The sequence below is a fragment of the Ornithorhynchus anatinus genome, chromosome 18 (assembly GCF_004115215.2).
Source record: "Ornithorhynchus anatinus isolate Pmale09 chromosome 18, mOrnAna1.pri.v4, whole genome shotgun sequence".
NCBI classification, from domain to species: Eukaryota; Metazoa; Chordata; class Mammalia; order Monotremata; family Ornithorhynchidae; genus Ornithorhynchus; species Ornithorhynchus anatinus.
Window position 1 is genome coordinate 27,445,867 of NC_041745.1, and position 24,120 is coordinate 27,469,986.

At 48.5% G+C, this 24,120-nt stretch overlaps 1 protein-coding gene and 1 long non-coding RNA gene across 2 annotated transcripts in view; one reads left to right on the forward strand and one right to left on the reverse strand.

Moving 5' to 3' along the window:
* RNF103 (ring finger protein 103) overlaps positions 1-7,609 on the reverse strand; it is a 22,162-nt gene extending 14,553 nt beyond the window's left edge. Inside the window, exons 1-2 of the mRNA XM_029083008.2 lie at positions 6,986-7,609; positions 3,364-3,503 (exon numbers count right to left, since the gene is read on the reverse strand). Of these exons, the coding sequence (XP_028938841.1) occupies positions 3,364-3,503; positions 6,986-7,211 (366 nt within the window). The 5' untranslated portion in view covers positions 7,212-7,609. The remainder of the gene's footprint in view (positions 1-3,363; positions 3,504-6,985) is intronic.
* LOC114818202 lies at positions 7,261-13,650 on the forward strand. The gene is made up of 3 exons (XR_003766035.1): positions 7,261-7,339; positions 12,172-12,419; positions 13,608-13,650. It is a non-coding gene; the product is annotated as an uncharacterized LOC114818202 (long non-coding RNA).
* The last annotated feature ends 10,470 nt before the right edge of the window (positions 13,651-24,120 follow it).

The following is a 24,120-nucleotide window of genomic DNA, read 5'->3' on the forward strand; positions in this document are numbered from 1 at the left end:
ATTAACACTAACCAGCACCATCTATTAGTTTTCATATTCTAAAAATCCCATGTGTTGAATAGTTTATCAGGTAAAAATATTAATGCTCAGCCTAAGCGGGTGAGACACAGCGTGGCCTAATGGTAAGAGCACAGGATTGGTAGTCGGGAGAGCTGGGTCTAATCCCGGCTCTACCACTTGCCTGCCAGATGGCCTTGGGAAAGTCACTTAACTCTGAGTCTCACTTTCCTCATCCATAAAATGGGGATAAAGTACCTGTCCTCCCTCCCCGTTAGACGATGATGGATCAATCAATGGTGCTCACTGAAGGCTTACTGTGTGCAGAGCACTGTACTAAGTGCTTATACCATCCCTGTCCCACACAGGACCCCCACTTTAAGAGGAGAGAGGGAGGAGAGGTGTCTTACCCCCATTTTACAGATGAGCCCCGTGTGGGACACAGGGACAGTGTCCGATAGCCAGTAACGGCCCCGGCACTCAGCACCCAGCAGGTGCTTAAATGCCACACGCATCTTTTTAAATTCACTAAATTTACTTCCTGCTTATCAGATGCTCGGAACATGCTTGAGATGTCACCCTCTAGATGTATTCCCGGCCAACATAAAACCACATATAAAGTTAAAGAGGGCTTCCTCCTGGATTGTAAGCTCCTCAAGGAGCTCCCAAGTTTTTTGTAAAGTGATTTTCTACAATAGCACTCTTTCATTTTCGTGCAGCTATTGCTTCCAGTGTTCCCACACTTCACGACTACGCTCTGGTCTTGCAGTACATGGGCTGTGGGTGGTGAATGCGTGTGCGCTCTGTGTTTCGGGCACACGTGGCCCCACCGTGAAGCATCAACACACACGGGGCTGCTGTGTTTTACGTGGGAGAACTGGGCACCAGATACCCTGACGGCAAAGCAAAATTCCCAAATAACGGAGCGCAGTGCAGAGTGCAAGAGGGACCTATAACCTGGCAAAGGGCAATCGGGAAGGCCTTGAGGCCGAGTCGGGTCGCCGCCACCAGCAAACAACGAAAGAGCTTAAGTCTGGCAATTCAATTAGTTGTGCTGAAGTGCCTTGATTTAAGTGAGCATCAAATCAATGTCTGCAAAGCTTTCGGTGAGGGAAATTTACTTTTAATTGATACAAAAGTGGATGGTTAATTGCTTATACCCATAATTGTTGTTACTGACAAATATTTACAATGGAATTTGATTATTTGATCATGTGAGGTAATAAATGGGATCAGCTCTATTTGTGTTTACTATTTTCAAAAAATACATAGTTTGGATATTGTTTCGGGATCTTGGGCAGGCAAAGCACTTTACATCATGTCCCAAGGGAAGCTAATCTTCATTTCAGAAGATTATACACACTCTGACTGTAAGGGCTTTTTTCCACAGTGCTTTCACAATACTTATCTCATTTTATCTTCACATCTTGCCTGTGAAGAAGGGAGGGCTAGGTATTAATGTCTCCATTTTACACAAGAGGAAACTGAAGGCGGAAAGAAAGGGCAGGTCCGTAACAGACCTAACTCCCTGACCCTTGCTCTTCCTACTGAACTCTTATTGCCTCTTATGCACTCCATCTGGTTCAGTACTCTGCAAACAAGAAGAGTTTAATAAATACTCCTAATTGATTTCCCAGACTTAAACCTAGTGTGGCCTACGGGAGACAGCACGGGCCTGGGATTCAGGGTGTCTGGGTTCTAATCCCAGCTCCACTTGCCAGCTCTGTGACCTTCAGCAAGTCACTTATCTTGGCAAAGTGGCTAGAGCACGGGCCAGCGAGTCAGAAGGTCATGGGTTCTAAACCCGGATCTGCCTTGGGCGAGTCACTTCACAGGGCCTCAGTAACCTCATCTGTAAAATGGGAATTGGAGACCGCGAGCCCCACGTCCGACTCAATTTGCTCGTATCCACCCCGGCGCTTTTACAGTGCCTGGCACATGGTAAGCGCTTACAGATAGCATCATTATTATTATTGTCTCTGCTTCAGTTTCCTCATCTGGAAAGGGGGGATTAAATCATGCTACCTTCTACTTTGACTGCGGACCCCATGTGGGATGGGGATGTGTCCGACATGATTATCTTGCATCTACCCCCGGGGGCTTAGAACAAGCGTGCTTGGCACTCCCCTAGTAGGCGCTTAACAAATACCATCATTATTATCGTCAAGCCTACACTTGTAACTGTTTGGAAGTCAGCGAGAGATTAAATGACTGCTCTATCCTTCGGTGCCCCTGCATTGCATGGGATCGGGAAAAGATTCCAAGGTCAGAAAACTCTGAGGGAGGAGAGCCAGAATGAGGGCCAGTGGAATTGATTTCCCCATTCCCATGGGGAACATCCTAATGGAAACAAAGCCCAATGCAAAGATGCAACAGGACACTCGATTCTTTACAGAGAGAGAGAGATCTCAAAGATAGTCCCTTATTTAAAAAACAAAAAAATGGATGAAACAAGATCTCCCAGTAGGAGTTACCACTTCTCACTTCTCTGCATTTAACTTACTTGGGAAGGTGTGAGAAATTAGAAAAGAAGGAAGAGAGATAACAGGTGGCCTAATCGCAACCAGAGGCCTCTTAAGATGTCTGTGTGGCTGGTCAGTATGTGGACTTGCTAGATTAGTCGCTTGTTGGATCACTTACAAAAATTACTCTAACCACATTGGGACTGACCGTTCTTAGAAGGCCATGGTGAAAGGGAAATGGTTTAACTAAGCCCTCCTACGAATTTTGAAAGGACAAACACCGAGTACAGACGGTCAACCCTTTCGATGCATAGTTTCCCCATATCCCTGGGATTGCATAACTCAACTGTTTGTAAATCATCAATTTCAGAAGCAGAGAGAGGGATACGCCATCCTTAAAACATAACACTTCTTCACCTCCTCCCAAATTTAGGCTTGGATTTAGAGAAAAGGTAGAAAGTGAATTTTGAGGGGCAAATCTTACACCAGGGGATAAAAGAGTCTGTTTTTCTTCATTCTCCTTGATTCTCCTTTATTCATGCCCCAGTAAAGTAATCCGAGAGAAAAAAGGCCACAAAAACAGTCCGTAATTTGAAATTCTTCTGCGTGAGGACGGGTCCCCACAGGAGGCAAAAGATAACGCACTTAATCTGAGAACACAGAATCTCCCCCTCTAGACTCTAAACTCGTTTCGGACAAGGGATCGTGTTTACCAACTCTGTTATACAGTACTCTCTCAAGCGTTTAGTACAGTGCTCTCTGCACACGGCGAGCACTCCATAAATAGGATTGGTTAACAACAGAGAAACCCTAGTTTTTGCTGCCAGGTAAATGCCATCTCTCTAAAAATAATTAGATCTTCAGAAACTTGTACAGTATCAAGAACGACCACCGATTTCAATACCTGAACCAGCCAGATGCCATCCTTTGTGTCTTCTACGAGCTCATAGAAGTGCATTTCACCACTGAAGTTGGTACTAGAAACAGACTCGGATGCTTCTTCTTCCTTGAGGGCGGAATAAAGCTCACCTTCCATCAGGTCTCCTGAAGAAAGAAGTGGGGGAGGTAGAAGGGGATGGGGGGGAGGAGAGAAAGGTGTCTATAAACAGGTGTCGAAAAGATCAGTGCGGTTTAATATGTTTTAAAATATTAATATTAAACTATTTCTAATAGCAATTTCTCCAAAATTTTTTTTGCCTTTTCGCACAACTCAGCAATTTGGTGAGGAAAAAAAAAAGAGAAGCAAAAACATGAAAATCCAGGTGTTAACTATTTCCATTTTTAAGAGCTCTGTCCAAAACTTATTCTGACACGGCCTCATTTTACCCCCAGAGGAAAAATCACAGGTCCCAGTAGAATTTCGATTGCTATGCACAGATTTATATGGTATGATCCGGCCCGGGGTTGTTTCAGGTAATTTCATAAATGGGCAAATATAACCTTTTCCTTTAGAAATGAAGAAACTTTGCTTACCCTAAAAATCTGACACCTCTGTCTGCCAGTTCCAAACAGTACCTACCAGATCTATTTCCATATGCCCCAAAATTGAAAATAGGGTTTTGCATTTGCAGGTGAATTTTTGAGAAAAACATAAAAACTGAAGAGCTATATTTTGATTGGGACACCTTTTTGCTTGGAATATTCATGAAATTTAGTACGATGGCTGCAAAACCACTCACATCTACTGTTTTGGCATATATTTGAAAGTCTGCAGTCGACAGTTCATTTTCTGTAGCGCTGTGATTTTATCTACAAGGGAATAATCAGAGTACTTTTACACAGCCGAGGCTGAATATATGCCAAAGACATTTCTCTTTTCTACACCCAGAAATGAGTGTTTGCCATTTGAAGTCCCTATTTTCTTTACCAGATTTAAAAGTTATCATCAACCTGACAGCAAGTCCTCTGCCTCATATCTGAGGGGAAAATGGAATTTTATTTCATACGATTTCCGGCCACTGGAGTTTTACTGCACCCAAACATTTAAGAAACATACACGTTTCTGAATTCAATATTTTTGCTCACCATATCACACTGCTGTAAGGAGAAAAAAAAATAAAGAGAAACATTTGCCTTGTAAATTCACGGCTGACAGTTGAAACGCCAGGGAGAGCAGCGGCCGTTTTAACTGTTTCCAACAGTAACTTGAACTTGCCTTTCATTAAATTAATCCATTTTCCGGGACAAATCTCTCAAAGCAAACTGCTCGGTAAAGAGTAACATTTCATTCCCGTGCCCTCTGCCCACAGACGCGCGAGATTAATAAAAGTGGGCGCTGTTTCGATGAGTGAATGTAAACATTAAACGTACAAACATGATGGAAAAACTGCTTGCCAACAGGCTAAGTTTTCAGGCCGCGGATCGGACCCGACCCAAGTGATGTTCGTTTCAGTTTGGTTTCGCTTTCTGATATTCAATCTATTCAGCTAATGCTGCAGTGCCTGGGTGGCAAACAATGCAGAAAAACAGATGAACCTTTTTAAAAAAAGGAAAAGCAGGGATTCGCCAACAGAGCAAATCATCCCACCCTAGAACCGCACAGTGCCACCGGTGCAATTTACAAAAGACGGTCAATAGAGGCAAAAAAATCACTTTTCTCTCATCAAACTCCAGTTCTATTAGCCTGAGTATATCGGTTGCCACAGATGATGTTTGCAGCCTTCTCGGGCTTGGATTAATCAAATGTCAAAGTCAACGAGGGGGAATCTTAGCACATACTCTAATGTGCTGCAAAATACCCCATTTATAAACTTTAACATTTTAGGTCCCCGGGTTTTCTCCTGATAAAAAGTGGCCGATGCATTCACTTCAGGCCCCGGGTTATTTTTCCATCAAATGGACCGACTCGACGTATTTTAAGGTACTTGTTCCAGTGGAGATTAACTTCCAAATCATCTAGTACCCTGTACCCAAGGGGGAAGAGGGGATCCACAAATGATTTATTTTTCCTTCCACTGAATGTAGGCGGAGGAAAGGCTGTAGTCTGCTACAGTTCGTTCATTCATTATTTGTCTCTATTATTTACATTTGTATATATTAATCGTTTGTATATATTATTTATTACCCTCAGAGCCCGGGCTTGGGAGTCAGAGGTCATGGGTTCGAATCCCAGCTCTGCCACCCGCCGGCTGTGTGCCTGTGGGCAAGTCCCTTCACTTCCCTGGGCCTCTGTGACCTCATCTGGAAAATGGGAGTGAAGCCTGTGAGCCTCATGCGGGACCACCTGATGACCCTGGATCTCCCCCAGCGCTTAGACCAGCGCTCTGCACATAGTAAGCGCTTAACGAACACCAGCATTATTATTTATTTTGTTAATGAGGTGCTAAACAGTGTGGCTCAGCAGAAAGATCCCGGGCTTGGGAGTCAGAGGTCATGGGTTCGAATCCCAGCTCTGCCCCTTGTCAGCTGGGTGACTGTGGGCAAGTCACTTCACTTCTCTGGGCCTCAGTGGCCCCATCTGGAAAATGGGGATTAACTGTGGGCCTCACCTGATGACCCCGTGTCTAACCCAGCGCTCAGAACAGTGCTCTGTGCATAGAAAGCGCTTAACCAATACCAACATTATTATTATCGTGCTCATGTCGTTTAGTATTATTATTATTTATGGTGCTAATGTCGTCTTGTTTTTGTTTCCTTCTGTTTCCCTCGGCCGGCCGTCTCCCCCGTCGCCGGTCTCGATCTGGGACCCCAGGGGCCATTCCAAGCGCTTAGCACAGTGCTCTGCACCCCGCAGGCGCTCGAAAAATAGGATGGACGGAAGTGGGTGCTTCCCGGGTGCCGAGCACTGCGCTAAGAGCTCGGGCTGGGGAGTCGGAGGTCATGGGCTCGAATCCCACCTCTGCCACTTGTCAGCCGGGTGACCGTAGGCAAGTCCCTTCTCTGGGCCTCAGTGACCTCATCTGGAAAATGGGGACTAACGGTGAGCCCCACGTGGGCCCACCTGATGACCCTGGATCTCCCCCAGCACTTAGAACAGTGCTCCGCGCATAGTAAGCGCTTAACAAATACCAACATTATCATTATCTCAGCTCTGCCCCTTGGCAGCTGGGTGACTGTGGGCCAGTCCCTTCTCTGGGCCTCAGTGACCTCATCTGGAAAATGGGGCTGATGGCTGTGAGCCTCACGTGGGCCCACCTGATGACCCCGGATCTCCCCCAGCGCTGAGGCCAGTGCTCCGCACCTGGTGAGCGCTTACCAAATACCAGCTTGATTATAGTCCCAGGTCTGCCCCTTGGCAGCTGGGTGACCGTGGGCCAGTCCCTTCTCTGGGCCTCACCGTCCTCATCATCTGGAAAATGGGGCTGCAGCCTGGGAGCCTCCAGTGGCCCCTGGATCTCCCCCAGCGCTGAGGCCAGGGCTCCGCAGACAGTGAGCCCTTGCCACATGCGAACATTATCGTTGCGAAGCGCCGGTTTCAATGAGCGTGTGCGTGTATCATCCTCGGTTCGCTGGTCCCTGCGGGGCGCTGGGAAGGCGCGGAGCCCTGCGCTAGGCGGTGGGGCGGCCCCCGAGCGGCGTTTCCTTACCGGATTTCTCCACCAGGTCCGTGACATCCCTCTTCTCCGGCAGGCCGGAGTAGCCCAGCCCGCGGCCCTCCAAAATGGTCTTCAGCTTCCTGAAGCTCAGCGCCACCGGGTCGACCAGCCGGGTGGCCAGGATGCCCGTCTCGTACCACACCACCGCCTCGAAGAACCGGGCCAGGACGAAGAGGACGAGGAAGTAGAGCAGCAGGAAGGACAGCTTCAGCCACATCTTCGCCCCACGCCGACCCTCCTCCGTCTCTCCGTCTCGGGGCGCCGCGGGCCGGACGAGCTCACAGATCCCCCACGGGGACCCCGGGGGAGCAGGAGAGGAGGCCGCCCGGCTGGGACATCCTAAAGGTCGGTCCTGGCCCGGCACGGGGGCAGGGGCCAAAGGTCAGGGGAGAGGAGGGCCTCCTGGGCTATTTGGGGGGCGGCGGGGGGGGCCTGCAGGCCCTAAAAGCCAAGGGATCCGTTGCGGGGGGGCCTGGGGAGGGAGAGGACCCGGCCCGCAGCGGGAAGGGGCCCCGGAGCCGGTCCTGCCGGCCGGCGGAGCGTGTCCCGGAGGGTTTGCGCCAAGGGCTCGGCCGCAGGAGGCGGGGGCGCTGAGATTCCCGCGCGCTCCGGCCGGGGCGCGCCGCCGCTCGTGCCCGCGCCGCTCGTGCCCGCGCCGCCGGCACCGCCCCATACACACAGCAAGTGACGTTGCCGGAGGGGCGGGGCCTCCGGGGGGAGGGGCTTTCGGAGGATGCTCTAGTCATTCATTCATTCCATTCGCTCGGGGGTATTTATAATAATAATAATAATAATGCCGGCATTTGTTAAGCGCTCACTACGTGCAGAGCACTGTTCTAAGCGCTGGGGGAGACACGGGGGGAATCAGGTTGTCCCACATGGGGCTCACAGGCTTAATCCCCATTTTACACATGAGGTAACTGAGGCCCAGAGAAGTGAAGAATAATAATAATAATGTCGGTATTTGTTAAGCGCTTACTCTGGGCCCAGCACTGTTCTAAGCGCTGGGGTAGATACAGGCTAATCAGGTTGTCCCACATGAGGCTCACACTCAATCCCCATTTTACAGAAGAGGGAACTGAGGCACAGAGAAGTTAAGTGACTTGCCCACAGTCACACAGCTGACAAGTGGCAGAGCAGGGATACGAACCCATGACCTCTGACTCCAGAGCCCAGGCTCTCTCCACTGAGCCACGCTGCTTCCCAAGTGACTTGCCCACAGTCACACAGCTGACAAGTGGCAGAGCTGGGATTCGAACTCGTGACCTCTGACTCCAAAGCCCATGCTCTTTCCACTCAGCCACGCTATATTTATCCATTCATTTCATTCGATAGCATTTCTTGAGCGCTTACGATGGGCACCGCGCCGGACTAAGCGCTTGGAATATACGGTTCGGCAACAGATAGAGACAGTTCATTCATTCAGTAGTATTTATGGAGCGCTTACTATGGGCACAGCGCCGGACTAAGCGCTTGGAATATACAATTGGGCAACAGAGACCGTTCATTCAATAGTATTTATTGAGCGTTTACTACGTGCAGAGCGCCGGACTAAGCGCTTGGAATATACAATTAGGCAACAGATAGAGACAATTCATTCGTTCCATAGTATTTATTGAGCGCTTACTATGGGCACAGCGCTGGACTAAGCGCTTGGAATATTCAATTCGGCAACAGAGACAAATCATTCATTCAGTAGTATTTATTGAGCGCTTACTATGTGCAGAGCGCTGGACTAAGCGCTTGGAATATTCAATTCAGCAACAGATAGAGACAATTCATTCATTCGATAGTATTTATTGAGCGCTTACTATGTGCAGAGGGCTCTGACTAAGCGCTTGGAATGTATAGTTCAGCAACAGATAGAGACAGTCCCTGCCCATGGACGGGTTCACAGTCTAATAATGTTGGTATTTGTTAAGTGCTTACTAGGTGCAGAGCACTGTTCTAAGCGCTGGGGGAGATACAGGGTCATCAGGTTGTCCCACGTGAGGCTCACAGTTAATCCCCATTTTCCAGATGAGGTCACTGAGGCACAGAGAAGTGAAGTGACTTGCCCACGGTCACACAGCTGACAGCAGAGCTGGGAGTCGAACTCGTGACCTCTGACTCCGAAGCCCAGGCTCTTTCCACTGAGCCACGCTGCTTCCCAGTCTAATAATGATGGCATTTGTTAAGCGCCTACTCTGCGCCGAGCACTGTTCTAAAGCGCTGGGGAGGATTCAAGGTCATCAGATCGTCCCACGCGGGGCGTCACAGTCATCATCCCCATTTTCCAGATGAGGTCACTGAGGCCCGGGGCAGGGCAGTGACTCGCCCAAAGCCCCACAGCTGACAAGCGGCAGAGCGGGGATTTGAACCCGTGACCTCTGACTCCCCAGCCCGGGCTCTTTCCACTGAGCTGCGCTGTATCTTTTAGGGACTTTAGGGACTCTGTGTGTGTGTGTGTGTGTGTATGTGTGTAATTCTGCTCCCTACAACAACAACAGCACCTCTGGTTTTTGTTAATAATACGATAAGAATGACGGTACTTATTAAGCGCTTCCTATGTGCCAGGCACTGTGCTAAGCCCAGGGGTGGATACAAGCCAGTCGGGTTGGACCCAGTCCCTGCCCCTTCCCCCCATGGGGCTCACGGTCTTTGATCCCCATTTTACAGATGAGGGAACTGAGGCCCAGAGAAGTGAAGGGACTTGCCCACAGTCACACAGCGGACAAGCGGCGGAGTCAGAATTAGAACCCAGATCCTCTGACTGCCGTGCCCTTGCCACTAGGCCGTGCTGCTTATGATGTGCCAGGTACCCTACTAACAGCCGGGGTGGATACAAACAAGTCAGGGTGGACACCGTCCCTGTCCCGTATGGGGCTCACAGTCTCTATCCTCATTTTACAGATGAGGGAACTGAGGCCCAGAGAAGGGAACTGATTCACCCAAGGTCACACAGCAGACAAGCGGCAGAGTCAGGTTTAGAACCCAGATCCTCTGACTCCCCAGTCCATGCCCTTGTCATTAGACCCTGCTGCTTACTATGTGCCAGGCATCCTACTAAGCGCCGGGATTAGATACAAGCCAATCAGGTTGGAAACAATCCTTGTCCCACCTGGGGCTCACAGTCTCCTTCCCCATTTTACAGATGAGGTCACTGAGGCCCACAGTAGGGAAGTAATTCGCCCAAGGTCACACAGCAGACAATCAGCGGAACCAGGGTGCCTGCCTGCTTGCTTTTTTTTGTTGTCTTTCTCTCCCCCTTCTGGACTGTGAGTCCGTTGTTGGGTAGGGATTGTCTCTATCTGTTGCCAAATTGTACTTGCCAAGCGCTTAGTACAGTGCTCTGCACACAGCGCTCAATAAATACGATCGAACGAGTGAACCCACGACCTTCTGACTCCCAGGCCCTGGGCTCTACCCTCTACACCTTGCTGCTTCTGGTTCGTCTTTTTCCCTCTTCCCTCTTCTGCCATTCCCCTTCATGCTCCTTATCTTAAAAAATGCCAGCCCCACGTGGGACGATCTGATGACCCTGGTATCTACCCCAGCGCTTAGAACAGTGCTCAGCACAGAGTCGGCGCTTAACAAATACCATCATTATTATTATTTATTATTTTATCTTCTTATTTTGTGAAATCAGGAGAGGCACCGTAGTGGTTAGAGCCCGGGGCCTGGGAGTCAGGAGGACCTGACTTCTAATCCCAGTTCAGCCACTTGACTACTGGGTGACCTTAGGCAGGACAACCTGATGACCCTGTATCTACCCCAGCGCTTAGAACAGTGCTCGGCACATAGTAAGCGCTTAACAAATACCAACGTTATTATTGTTACTTCACTTCTCTGTGCTTCAGCGACGTCATCTGTAAAAGGGGAATTAAGGCTGTGAGCCCCGCCTGGGACATGGACCCTGTCCAAACCGATTAGCTTGTATCTAGAGAAGCAGCGTGGCTCGGCAGAAAGAGCCCGGACTTGGGCGTCAAAGGTCATGAGTTCGAATCCCGGCTCTGCCACTTGTCAGCTGTGTGACTTTGGGCAAGTCACTTTACTTCTCTGTGCCTCAGTGACCTCCTCTGTAAAATGGGGATTAACTGCGAGCCTCACGTGGGACAACCCGATTACCCTGTATCTACTCCAGCGCTTAGAACAGTGCTCTGCACGTAGTAAGCACTTAACAAATACCAACATTATTATTATTATTATTACCCCAGCACTTAGTACCATGTTAAGTGCATAGTAAGTGCTTAAAGATCCATTTGGAGAGGAGAAGGTGGGCCCCAACCCAAGCAGGTGAGTTAGAGGTTTGTGAGCGGGCCCTGAGCTTGGGAGTCAAGAGCTTAATTCTGGCCTTTGTCTTCCAGCTGATCCCCCCTGGCGTGTTCCCTCTTTTTCTTTTCATTTATTCATTCGATGGTATTTACTGAGCACTTACCACGTGCCAAGCACTGTACCTAGGGCTTGGGAAGGCTTCTGGGAGGAGATGGGCCTTCGAGCAGGCTTTGAAGGGGTTGAGGCCCAACGGTCCGTCTGATATGAGGAGGGAGGGAGGATTCATTCATTCATTCATTCAATAGTATTTATTGAGCGCTTACTCTGTGCAGAGCACTGTACTAAGCACTTGGAATGTACAAATCGGTAACAGATGGAGACAGTCCCTGCCCTTTGACGGGCTTACGGTCTAATCAGGGGAGACGGACAGACAAGAACAGCGGCGAGGCCGAAGGCGAGATAGACGAGATGGAGGTAGAGTGAGAGGGTCAGCGTCGAAGGAGTAAAATATGCCGGCTGGGTTGTATAGAGAAGCAGCGTGGCTGAGTGGAAAGAGCCCGCGCTTGGGAGTCAGAGGTCATGGGTTCGAATCCCGGCCCCGCCGCTTGCCAGCTGTGTGACTTTGGACAAGTCACTTAACTGCTCTGTGCCTCAGTGACCTCATCTGTCAGATGGGGATTAAAAACCGTGAGCCCCACGTGGGACAACCTGATCACCTTGTATTCCCCCAGCCCTTACAACAGTGCTTTGCACATAGTAAGCGCTTCACAAATACCATCATTATTATTATAGTAGGAGAGCAGCGAGGTGAGGTAGGAGGGGGCAAGGTGATTTAAACGCTTTAAAGCCAGTGGTGAGGAGGTTTCGGTTTGATGCGGAGGTGGATGGGCAACTTTTTTTCCTTTTATTCCCGGTATTCCCAGGCACCAGGATGGCTAATTAGAAGGTCATACAAGCATGGCGCGTTTGGTTGGATGGCAGTGCCTCAGGTTTACTTGGAGTTCAGAAGAGAGACCATCTGCACTCGCAGAGAACCCACTTCTACCAACCTCTAGTTCGAACGGCTAAAAACAAATGTCCCCGGGAGGGCTCACGCAGAGCAACCCGGGGAGGAATTAGGGTGAAGGACTCTAAACTGGATGGGGCGGACAGGAGGAAAGGCTGTGAATCGGTGAGAATAATTGTGATAGTTGTTAAACGCTCAATCAATCAATCAATCTGCACGCAGAGCACTGTACTAAGCGCTTGGGAGAGTATAGTATAACAGAGTGTGTAGACATGTTCCCTGTCCAGAAATTTGGCCCTTCTGACTCCCAGGCCTGTGCTCTATCCACTACGTCATGCTGTTTCTCGAAAAATTTGAAAAACGATATGGACAATAAAGAACGAACTAGAGAGGGGAGAGGTTGGAGGCAGTGAGGTCTTGGAGAAGGTTGTTGGGAAATAACAAATACAAAAAATGAGCTGTTCATTAATTCATTCAATAATATTTATTGAGCGCTTACTATGTGCAGAGCACTGTACTAAGCGCTTGGAATGGACAAATCAGTAACAGAGACAGTCCCTGCCCTTTGACGGGCCTTCGGTCTAATCGGGGGAGACAGACAGAAAAAACAATAGCAATAAATAGAATCAAGGGGATGAACATCTCATTAAAACAATAGCAGATAAATAGAATCAAGGTGATGTACATCTCATTAACAAAATAAATAGGGTAATGAATAAATAGGGGTAATGATTTATAATAATAATAATAATAATGTTGATATTTGTTAAGCGCTTACTATGTGCAGAGCACTGTTCCAAGCGCTGAGGTAGATACAGGGTAATCAGGTTGTCCCACGTGAGGTGCTCAGCGAGCTCGCAGTCTAGAGGACGAGCTCCATTGCCAGAAAAATATTTCCAGAAAGTGACTTTTAAAATGAAACTAAAACAAGAGCTTCACGCCAGGTCTGTTTTATGAACCGCGGCCTGGGTCCCTGAAAAATAAAACCTTCTTGCCTAGAAGGAAGTGCATACAGTATGGAAGAAGAAAGTTAAATTGCTTCAGTCCCTGGGGGCACATGGGGAAATTAAAGGTCTTTCGATACTCTCAGTTTCAAAATGTAGTGTTTTTCTCTCTTCCCTGCTCCCCACCCCCAGCTGGCTGTCAATAATTTACAAGTATAAAGGCGTTTGGGACAAAGGTAACCTTTTCCCACTGAGTCTACTTTTTTTTTTTTTGGTTTGTTTTTGGTAACAGTTAAGCCCTTTCTATGTGCCAGGCACGGAACTAAGGATTGGGGTAGATAGAAGCTAATCAGGTTGGATGCAGTCCCTGACCCACATGGGGCTCACAGTTTTAATCCCCATTTTACAGATGAGGTAACTGAGACCCAGGGAAATTAAGTGACCTGCCCAAGATCACGCAGCAGACAAGTGGCGGCGCTGGGATTGGAAGATAAGGAGAGAAGAAAAGCCTTCCAGTTTCTGTCCGCCATGGTCTGTGCTTCTCCGAGTAATGATAATAATAATGATAATTAGGGTACGTGTTAAGAAGAATAATGAAGTGCTGTCTATGTGCCAAGCACTGTTCTAAGCATTGGTGCAGATACAAGGTAATCAGGTTGGAAACAGTCCTTATCCCACATGGGGCTCACAGTCTCAATATCCCCATTTTACAGATGAGTTAACTGAAGCACAGAGAAGTGAAGTGACTTGTCCTGGGTCACTCAGCAGACAAGCGGCGGAGCCAGAATTAGAACACGGTTCCTTCTGACTCCCAGGCCCGAGCTCTCTCCACTAAGTCACGATGGCATCTACCCACTTTGTTGTATTGTACTTTCCCGAGCACTTAATACAGTGCTCTGCCCAGCGTAGGCGCTCAATAGATACTACTGTTGGATTAAAGTACTGACTATGGGCTAAGGGCTGTACAAGAGAGTGGAGTAGGACACCATCCCTGTTTATGAGAAGCAGCGTGGCTCAGTGGAAAGAGCCCAGGCTTGGGAGTCAGAGGTCACGGGTTTGAATCCCGGCTCTGCCACTTGACAGCTATGTGACTGTGGACAAGTCCCTTAACTTCTCTGTGCCTCAGTTGCCTCATCTGCCAAATGGGGGTGAAGACTGTGAGCCTCACGTGGGACAACCTGATGACCTCGTATCTACCCCGGCGCTTAGAACAGTGCTCTGCACATAGTAAGTGCTTAACAAATACCAACATCATTATTAAATACCAACATTATTATTATCATTAGGACTGATGAAACATTATCACCCTTAAAAGCCCGAGTTGCCACCTCTATTCTTGGTTGGCAGGACCAACTGTTTTAGAGAAGGGGAAAAAAGCGATCCCCAGAAGGTTAAATGACAGTTGCGTCAGAGTCGTTATCATGTGTTCTGTTAGAGAGAGCCTTCTGAGACTGGGAAAGGACCCAATGACCTCCTCCCCAGAATATCCTCTGTGGAGCAAAGTCTGTTCCTGGTACAAGCTTTTCACGTCCACTCTTTCCAACTCACTTTTGTTTTATTTGTTTCATCTTGTCTTTTTATGGTGTCCTCGAAAAATAACCTGAAAGTGTCAGAGTGAAGATCACCAATTTCGATCATAGGGTTAGATTACCCCAGGTGGTGATATAGACAGAATGACTCGGAGAGAAAGCAGTCGGGCTAGCGCAGAAAGGAGGAAAGTGGCTACACGTCTGTTCATCCCAGTGGGATACGAGTGGTGTGTAGCCCCGAGCCTCCCTCAGAACATCGCCTTTATTGAAGCATACAGCCAATGAGTGAGGAAGGGAGGAATGGGGGAGTTCGCCATCAGTTCCTGGGTTCAGTTCCTATTTTCCAGAGATAAACAGGTGTGCAGTCGACAATTAGCAGCTGCAGTCGGGGTTAACAACATGAAGTGATCACGGATTCTTGACATGGGAGTCAAAAGAATGTTGTGGTTATCTTTCTTGTCTGGGGGTTGACAATTTCTCAAACTGGAGGGGATCATAAAACAAACTGGAGGGCATCATAAAATGAAAGGAAGTCCTGGATTCACTGAGATGGAGTTACCAAGACCTGCCGGTTTCACCTCTACAATATCGCCAAGATCCGCCCTTTCCTCTCCACCCAAACGGCTACCTTACTATTACGGGCTCTCGTTATATCCCGGCTAGACTACTGTGTCAGCCTTCTCTCTGACCTCCCTTCCTCCTCTCTCGCCCCGCTCCGGTCTATTCTTCACTCCGCTGCCCGGCTCATCTTCCTGCAGAAACGATCTGGGCATGTCACTCCCCTTCTTAAACAACTCCAGTGGTTGCCTATCGACCTCCGCTCCAAACAAAAACTCCTCACTCTAGGCTTCGAGGCTCTCCATCACCTTGCCCCTTCCTACCTCTCCTCCCTTCTCTCTTTCTACCGCCCACCCCGCACGCTCCGCTCCTCCGCCGCCCACCTCCTCACCGTCCCTCGGTCTCGCCTATCCCGCCGTCGACCCCTGGGTCATGTCCTCCCGCGGTCCTGGAACGCCCTCCCTCCTCACCTCCGCCAAACTGATTCTCTTTCCCTCTTCAAAACCCTACTTAAAAATCACCTCCTCCAAGAGGCCTTACCAGACTGAGCTCCTCTTCCCCCTCTACTCCCTCTGCCATCCCCCCTTTACCTCTCCGCAGCTAAAGCCTCATTTTCCCCTTTTCCCTCTGCTCCTCCACCTCTCCCTTCCCATCCCCACAGCACTGTACTCGTCCGCTCAACTGTATATATTTTCGTTACCCTATTTATTTTGTTAATGAATTGTACATCGCCTCGATTCTATTTAGTTGCCATTGTTTTTACGAGATGTTCTTCCTCTTGACGCTGTTTAGTGCCATCGTTCTCGTCTGTCCGTCTCCCCCGATTAGACTGTAAGCCCGTCAAACGGCAGGGACTGTCTCTATCTGTTGCTGACTTGTTCATCCCAAGCGCTTAGTACAGTGCTCTGCACATAGTAAGCGCTCAATAAATACTATTGAATGAGTCACTCTTGTCCTCTCCGTTCTGCTCCATAGGCCTGGCTGCCAGTCGGTCGGTTCTTGTGGACAACGGTGGTATCTGCTAAGCGCTCACAACGTGCCGGGCACTGGGGGTAGATTCAAGCTAATCAGGTTGGACACTGTCCACCTGCCACCTGGGCCTCACCGCCTTAATCCCCATTTTACAGACGAGCTAAGTCAGGCCCAGAGAAAGTGAGGTGACTTGCCCAAGGTCCCACAGCAGATAAGGGCCGGAGCCGGGATTAGAACCCAGGTCGTCTGAGTCCCAGCCCCGTGCTCTGTGTCCACTAAAGCACACACCTTCTCTTCTTCATTCATTTCTTATCTTCAAAATGTCAACGAGAAAGAGCTCCCTGGGTTTCCTTTCCACTGAAGTTTCTTCTTTGAGTGAATCCAACATATGCTACATATGATGATGGTGGTGATGATGATGATGATGATGATGATGATGATGATGACGAATTCCCCAATGAAGCACTGCAGAGGGAAAGTACAATTTGTTCTCATGGCTTGGTTAAAAATAGCAACTCAAAAAAGTACTGGATTCTTCCTTTTCCCTTGCCACCTGAGTGGAGAATTCCCTGCTTCCTTTATTCAAAAAAACAATGAAGGTAATTTTCTTTTTTTTTTTTTGGTATTTGTTAAGTGCTTAATCTGCGCCAGGCACTGTACTAAGGGCTGGGGTAGATAATAAATAGATAATAAAATGGGTTGGATATAGTCCTTGTCCCACGTAGAGCACACAGTCTTAATCCCCATTTTACAGTCGAGGTAACTGAGGCACAGAGAAATAAAGTGAGTTGCCCAAGGTCACATAGCAGACACGTGTCGGAATCGGGATTAGAACCCAGGTCGTCTGACTCCCAGGCTCATTCCAATAGGTGACAAACTGCGATCTAAGCCATTTACACATCAACTAAATTTTCCTTATCCTGTTCAGTCGGACCATCCACACACCTCCTTAGATTTAAAGTGCCTGCGGGTTGAAGTTCAAAAACTTTCCAATTATTCTGTTTGCATTTCAAGGCCTTGAACTCCTTAGTTCCCATGGAAAACTGGGAATACTGTGGCTATTCCAGGAAAACACTTATCAGAAACCCTTGCACAGGCAGTAAGAGTTTCCTGGGGGCGTTTTCTAATTCCAGGCACTGTACTAGAAGCTGAGGTATTTGCAAATTCATCAGGTTGGACACAGTCCCTGTCCCACACAGGGCTCCCAATCTGAATCCCCATTTTACAGGTGAGGTAATTGAGGTTTAAAGAAGTTAAGTGACTCGCCCAGGGTCACACAGCAGACGAGTGGCAGAGCCGGGATTAGAAGGATGGTCAAAAGTTGTTTCTCTGGGGGCCCCCACCCCCTTTTTATGGTTTTCCGGCCCTGTTCATTCATTCATTCAACTGTATTTATTGAGCGCTTACTGTGTGCTATGCACTGTACCATTCATTCAGTAGTATTTATTGAGCGCTTACTATGTGCAGAGCACTGTACCGAGCGCTTGGAATGTACAGATCGGCAACAGATACAGTCCCTGCCCATTGACGGGCTTACAGTCTAATCGGGGGAGACAGACAGACAAAAACAGTAGCAATAAATAGAATCAAGGGGATGTACATCTCATTAACAAAATAAATAGGGTAATAAAAATATATACAAATGAACGGACGAACACAGAATAATAACGTTGGTATTTGTTAAGCACTTACTATGTGCAGAGCACTGTTCTAAAACGCTGGGGTAGATACAGGGTAATCAGGTTGTCTCACGTGAGCTCACAGTTAATCCCCATTTTACAGATGAGGTAACTGAGGCACAGAGAAGTGAAGTGACTGGCCCACAGTCACACAGCTGACGAGTGGCAGATCTGGGATTCGAACCCATGACACCTGACTCCCAAGCCTAGGCTCTTTCCACTTAGCCACGCAAGCACTTGGAAGAGTACAAATCAACAACAAACGGACACATTCCTGCCCCACGGCGAGCTCAAAGTCTAGGAGGGGAGACAGACGTTAATATAATTAAATAAATGGCACACGGTAAGTGCTTAACAAATGCCATTAGTATTATAAATAGATAAATAAATGTCAAATGTCAAAACGAGTTTATGTCTTTGCCGATATGTGGGATCAAATGGCTACCTGGCCAGAACCCTCATTAGCCCATAACCGGCGGAGCACTGGTGACTCTTTTTCCGCCCCGTGGTCACTGAGGAAAGACATCCATCCCCTGAGCCAATTTTTCAATTATACAATGAATGTCAATAAAACCACGCCGATGCGGAGATGGACTGTCAAACTGGTTTCCCTGGGCACGAACAACAGAAGCAACATCGGTTTAGTTTCTGAACCACTGTGTTTGCTTGCCCCCTTAGGAGGTCCGCAAATATTGATTCTGAGCCAAACGGCAGGTTAAAGTTCGAACTCTGCTTTTCACCACTTTTGAGTGTTATCCCCGCAGTCGGAAGCCCTGAGGGGTGGAGAAAACAGCAAGGGGTCCACAGGAGTGAGGATAAGCCTGCAGAAATAATGATAAAAATAATTGTGCTATTTATTAAGCACTTACTATGTGCCAGGCACTGTACTAGGCGCTGAGGTGGATAGAAGCAAATAGGGTTGGACCCAATCCTCGTCCCCTGTGGGGCTCACGGTCTCAATCCCCATTTTACAGAGGAGGTCACTGAGGCCCAGAGAAGTGAAGTGACTTGCCCAAGACCTCATTCAATCATATTTATTGAGCGCTTACTATGTGCAGAGCACTGTACTAAGCACTTGGAATGCACAAATCGGTAACAGATAGAGACGGTCCCTGCCCTTACCTCATAACAGATAAGCGGGGTGGAATCAGGATTAGAACCCATGGCCTTCTGACTTCCGGGCCCGAGCTCTAGCCGCTGTGCCATGCTGCTTCTCACTACACCATGCTGGTCTTCAGGACTGTGATCTCCTTTTGTGTTTTCCCTACACTCAGTAGGCGTGAACCTATCACAGACCCGTCTTTCTTCTTCCTATGTGTATATGTACAAACCCACACGCCCGTGCACACGCATGCACGTGAAGCCCACTCTCCAATTCCTTAGGATGAGCTGAGAAGCCATGTCGCCTAGCGGAAAGAGCACCGGCTTGGGAGTCGGAGGACCTGGGTTCTAATCCCGACTCCCCTGCCTACCAGCTGGGCGACCTTGGCCAAGTCACCTAACTGCTCGGGGCCTCGGTTACCTCATCTGTAAAATGGAGATTCGCTTCTAATCCTCCCACTTCAGCGGTGAGCCCCATTTGGGACAGGGACTGTGTCCAACCTGTTTATCTTGTATCTATCCCAGGGTTTAGAACAGTTCTTGGCACATAATAAACACATAATAATAATAACGTTGGTATTTGTTAAGCACTTACTATGTGCAGAGCACTGTTCTAAGCGCTGGGGTAGATACAGGGTAATCAGGTTGTTCCACATGAGGCTCACAGTTAATCCCCTTTTTACAGATGAGGTCACTGAGGCACAGAGAAGTGAAGTGACTTGCCCACAGTCACACAGCCGAGATTAGACTGAAGCCCATCAACGGGCAGGGACTGTATCTGTTGCTGGTTTGTCCATTCCAAGCGCTTAGTCCAGTGCTCTGCACATAGTAAGCGCTCAATAAATACTATTGAATAAAAGTGGCAGATCCGGGATTCAAACCCATGACCTCTGACTCCCAAGCCCGGGCTCTTTCCACTGAGCCACGCTGCTCAAGTACCATGATTTTTATTAGTAGTATCAGGACCGGAAAAAGCGCCCGGTGCTTAAAATCCACACCTAATTCCAGGACATTGCTGAAATTCGCCCTTTCCATCCGAACTGCTACCACATCAATCCGATCACCCTATCGCGCCTGGATTACCGCATCAGCCTCCTCGGTGATCGTCCAGCCTCCTGTCTCTCCTCACCCTGGTCCATACTTGGCTCTGCTGCCCCGATCATTGTTCTCCAGAAACACTGGGGCCAGGGCACCCTGCTCCTCAAAACACTCCAGCGGTCGCTCATCCACATCAAACCAAAACTCCTCACCGTCGGCTTTAGAGCCCTCGACCACCTTGCCCCCTCCTACCTCACCTCCCCACTCTCCTTCTACAACCCAGCCCGCGCTCTTTGCTCCTCTAACGACAACCCTCTCACTGTTCCTCGAACTCGTCTCTCCCGCCACCGACCCCCAGCCCACCACCTGCCTCTGGCCTGGCATGCCCTCCCTCCTCAAATCCCCCGGACAATGACACTCCCCCCTTTTAAAGCCTTATCGAAGGCGCATCTCCTCCAAGAGGCCTTCCCAGACTAAGATCCCCTGTTTTCCTCTCTCCCACTCCCTTCCGCGTCACCCTGACTTGCTCCCTTTGTTCTTAGGCTCGGTGGCAAAAGCCCGGGCTTGGGAGTCAGAGGTCGTGAGTTCTAATTCCTGCTCCGCCGCTTGTCAGCTGGGTGACTTTGCCCAAGTCACACAGAGAAGCAGCGTGGCTCAGTGGAAAGAGCACGGGCTGGGGAGTCGGAGATCATGGGTTCAAGTCCAGGCTCAGCCGCTTGTCAGCTGTTTGACTCCAGGCAAGTCACTTCACTTCCCTGTGCCTCAGTTACCTCATCTGTAAAATGGGGATTAAGACTGTGAGCCCCATGTGGGACAACCTGATCACTTTGTGTCCTCCCCAGTGCTTAGAACCATGCTTTGCACATAGTAAGCTCTTAAAAGCCATCGGTAAATCACTTCACTTATCACTTCACTTCTCTGGGCCTCAGTTCCCTCACCTGTAAAATGGGAATTAAGACTGTGAGCCCCACGTGGGACAATCTGCTTACCTTGTATCTCCCCCAGCGCCTAGAACAGTGCTTGGCACATAGTAAGCGCTTAACAAATGCCCTCATTTTTATTACCTAGCCCCACAGCACTCATCGCTTGCCAGCTGTGTGACTTTGGGCAAGTCACTTAACTTCTCTGAGCCTCAGTTACCTCATCTGTAAAATGGGGATTAAAACTGTGAGCCCCACGTGGGACAACCTGATCACCTTGTTTCCCCCAGCGCTTAGAACAGCGCTTTGCACATAGTAAGCGCTTAACAAATACCACCATTTATTTTATGTACAGTGCTCTGCACACAATAAGTGCTCAATAAATACGATTGAATGAATATCTGCAATTTATTTATTTGTATTGATATCTGTCTCCCCTCCCTAGACTGTAAACTCGTTGTGGGCAGGGAATGTGTCCTTTTATTGTTACACTGTCCTCTCCTAAGCGCTTAGTATAGCGCTCTGCACCCCGTAAGGGCTCAATAAATATGATTGAATGTATGAATGAATGCGCCTCACTTTAACCCTCCACTCACCATTAAATCTGTACTAGAGCGGCAAATAAAGAATGAAAATAGATCCCGTTTGCTCTTCTTTTATTTCTCTTGCCTAATCTTCTTGGGGAGGTTTGGGTGCACCATAGAAATGAGCCTTAAAATGACTGAAAAAACAGGGAACCTGAGAGAGCAAAAGTGTGACAGCAGAAGGGCTGGTAAACTGGGTAAGCTGTCCCCGAATAATTGAGGCGAGACAGTGTGTGCAATAATCATTCACTGCACCTAAAGATAAAGCTTTTCGATAAGACTACTTCCTGTGTGTACAAATAATGGGATAAAGCTTTTCGATAAGACTACTTCCTGTGTGTACAAATAATGGCTTCCCAAACCCTCCCCGGGCTGATTACATTTATAATCTACCCCGGCATAAAAGCAGCATTGGTTTGACTTGACTTTTTTTTTTTTAAATGGTATTTGTTAAACGCTTACTACGTTGCCAGCCACTGTAATAAGCCCTGGGGTAGATACAAGCTAATCAGGGTAGACACAGTCCATGTCCCACAGGGAGCTCCCAGTCTGAATCCCCATTTTACAGGTAACTGAGGCCCGGAGAAGTGAAGTGACTTGCCCGAGGTCACACAGCAGACAGGGTCTGGAGCCGGGATTAATAATGATGGTATCTGTTAATGCTAAATGCTAGGCTAAGCGCTTAGTACAGTGCTCTGCACAGAGTAAGCGCTCAATAAATATGATTGAATGAATTTGTTCAGCACTGGAACCCGGGGCCCCCTGACTCCCTGGCCCGTGCTCTATCCACGCGATCACACTCCTTCTCCAGTTCCACCTCTTAAACTAAGAGCCGTTTTCCTGGCTGGAAAGAGAACAGAGGACTCCTCATTTGTAAAACACAATCCTTTCCCCCCCCCCCGCACGATTGTTCCGATCTGTTGGAACAGCACAGTTCACTGGTCCGTTGTTCTATTGGAAGCAGGTGAGTGGAAAGGATCAGACGCTCAGTTCTGCCCGATCGGGTTGTTTTCCCTATAGATTTCAGACAGGACGTGAAGGCACAATTGAGGAAGATTTTTTTTTTCAACACTCCCCTTGTATATCCATCTATTTGGATGCGGAGTAACATGGAGTTTAAGAAGATGGTTAATAATAATAATGATGATGATGGTGTTTGTTAAGCGCTTACTATAGGCCGAGCACTGTTCTAAGCGCTGGGGTAGATACTTGGTAATTAGGTTGTCCCGCAAGGGCTCACAGTCTTAATCCCCCTTTTACAGATGAGGTCACTGAGGCCCAGAGAGGTTAAGCGGCTTGCCCGAGGTCACACAGCAGGCAAGCGGCAGAGCCGGGATTAGAACCCACGTCCTCTGACTCCCAAGCCTGTGCTCTTTCCACTGAGCCACACTGCAGACGGTTGGGGGTGGCTTGGGATGTGGGTCACTACTACCATGCAAGCGGGATAGAGACTGCGTCTAATCTGATTGTATCTACCCCAGCGCTTAGTACAGTGCCTGACACATAGTAAGTGCTTAACTACTACCAGAAAAATAAAAAGATGGTCGCGAGCGGCTCGGGACACGGATGATTACGCGAGCAGCTCGGGACCCGGATGATTACTACAATGTCAGTAGAACAGGGAGTATGTAGAGAAGCAGCGTGGCTCAGTGGAAACAGGCCGGGCTTGGGAGCCGGAGGCCATGGGTTCGAATCCCTGCTCTGCCACTTGTCAGCTGGGTGACTGTGGGCAAGTCACTTCACTTCTCTGGGCCTCAGGGACCTCATCTGCAAAATGAGGATGAAGACTGTGAGCCTCATGTAGGACAACCTGATGACCCTGTATCTACCCCGGTGCTTAGAACAGTGCTTTGCACATAGTAAGCGCTTAACAAATACCAACATTATTATTAAAATGGGGATTGAGACTGTGAGCTCCATGTGGGACAGGGACTGTGTCCAAATCGATTTGCTTGTTCCCTCCCCAGTGCTTGGTACAGTGCCTGGCACAAAGTAAGCGCTTAACGAATATGATTATTAATTAGCCCCACCTTTAAAGCTTTATTAAGGCCACATCTCCTCCAGGAGGGCTTCCCTGATTAAATCTTCCTTTCCCCAATTCCCTCACCCTTCTGGGTTGTCTGCACATTTGGATCTGCACTTTCTGGGCCCTTGATGATTCACACTACCCTCTGCATCCCATAGCACTGCTGGCGATATCTACTCGATTTATTTACGTTAATGCCCGCCTCCACCTCTAGATTCTAAGCTCGTTAATAATTAACAATAATAATTTTGGTATTTGTTAAGTGCTTACTATGGGTCAAACACCGTTCTAAGCGATGCGGTAGATACAGGTCAGTCAGGTTGGATAGAGTCCCTGTCCCACATGGGAGCTCACAGTTTTAATCCCCATTTGAGGCCCAGAAAAGTTAAGTGCCAAGCCCAAGGTCACACAGCAGACATGTAATAATAATAATAATAATGTTGGCATTTGTTAAGCGCTTATTATGTGCAGAGCACTGTTCTAAGCGCTGTGGTAGATTTATAGGGTAATCAGGT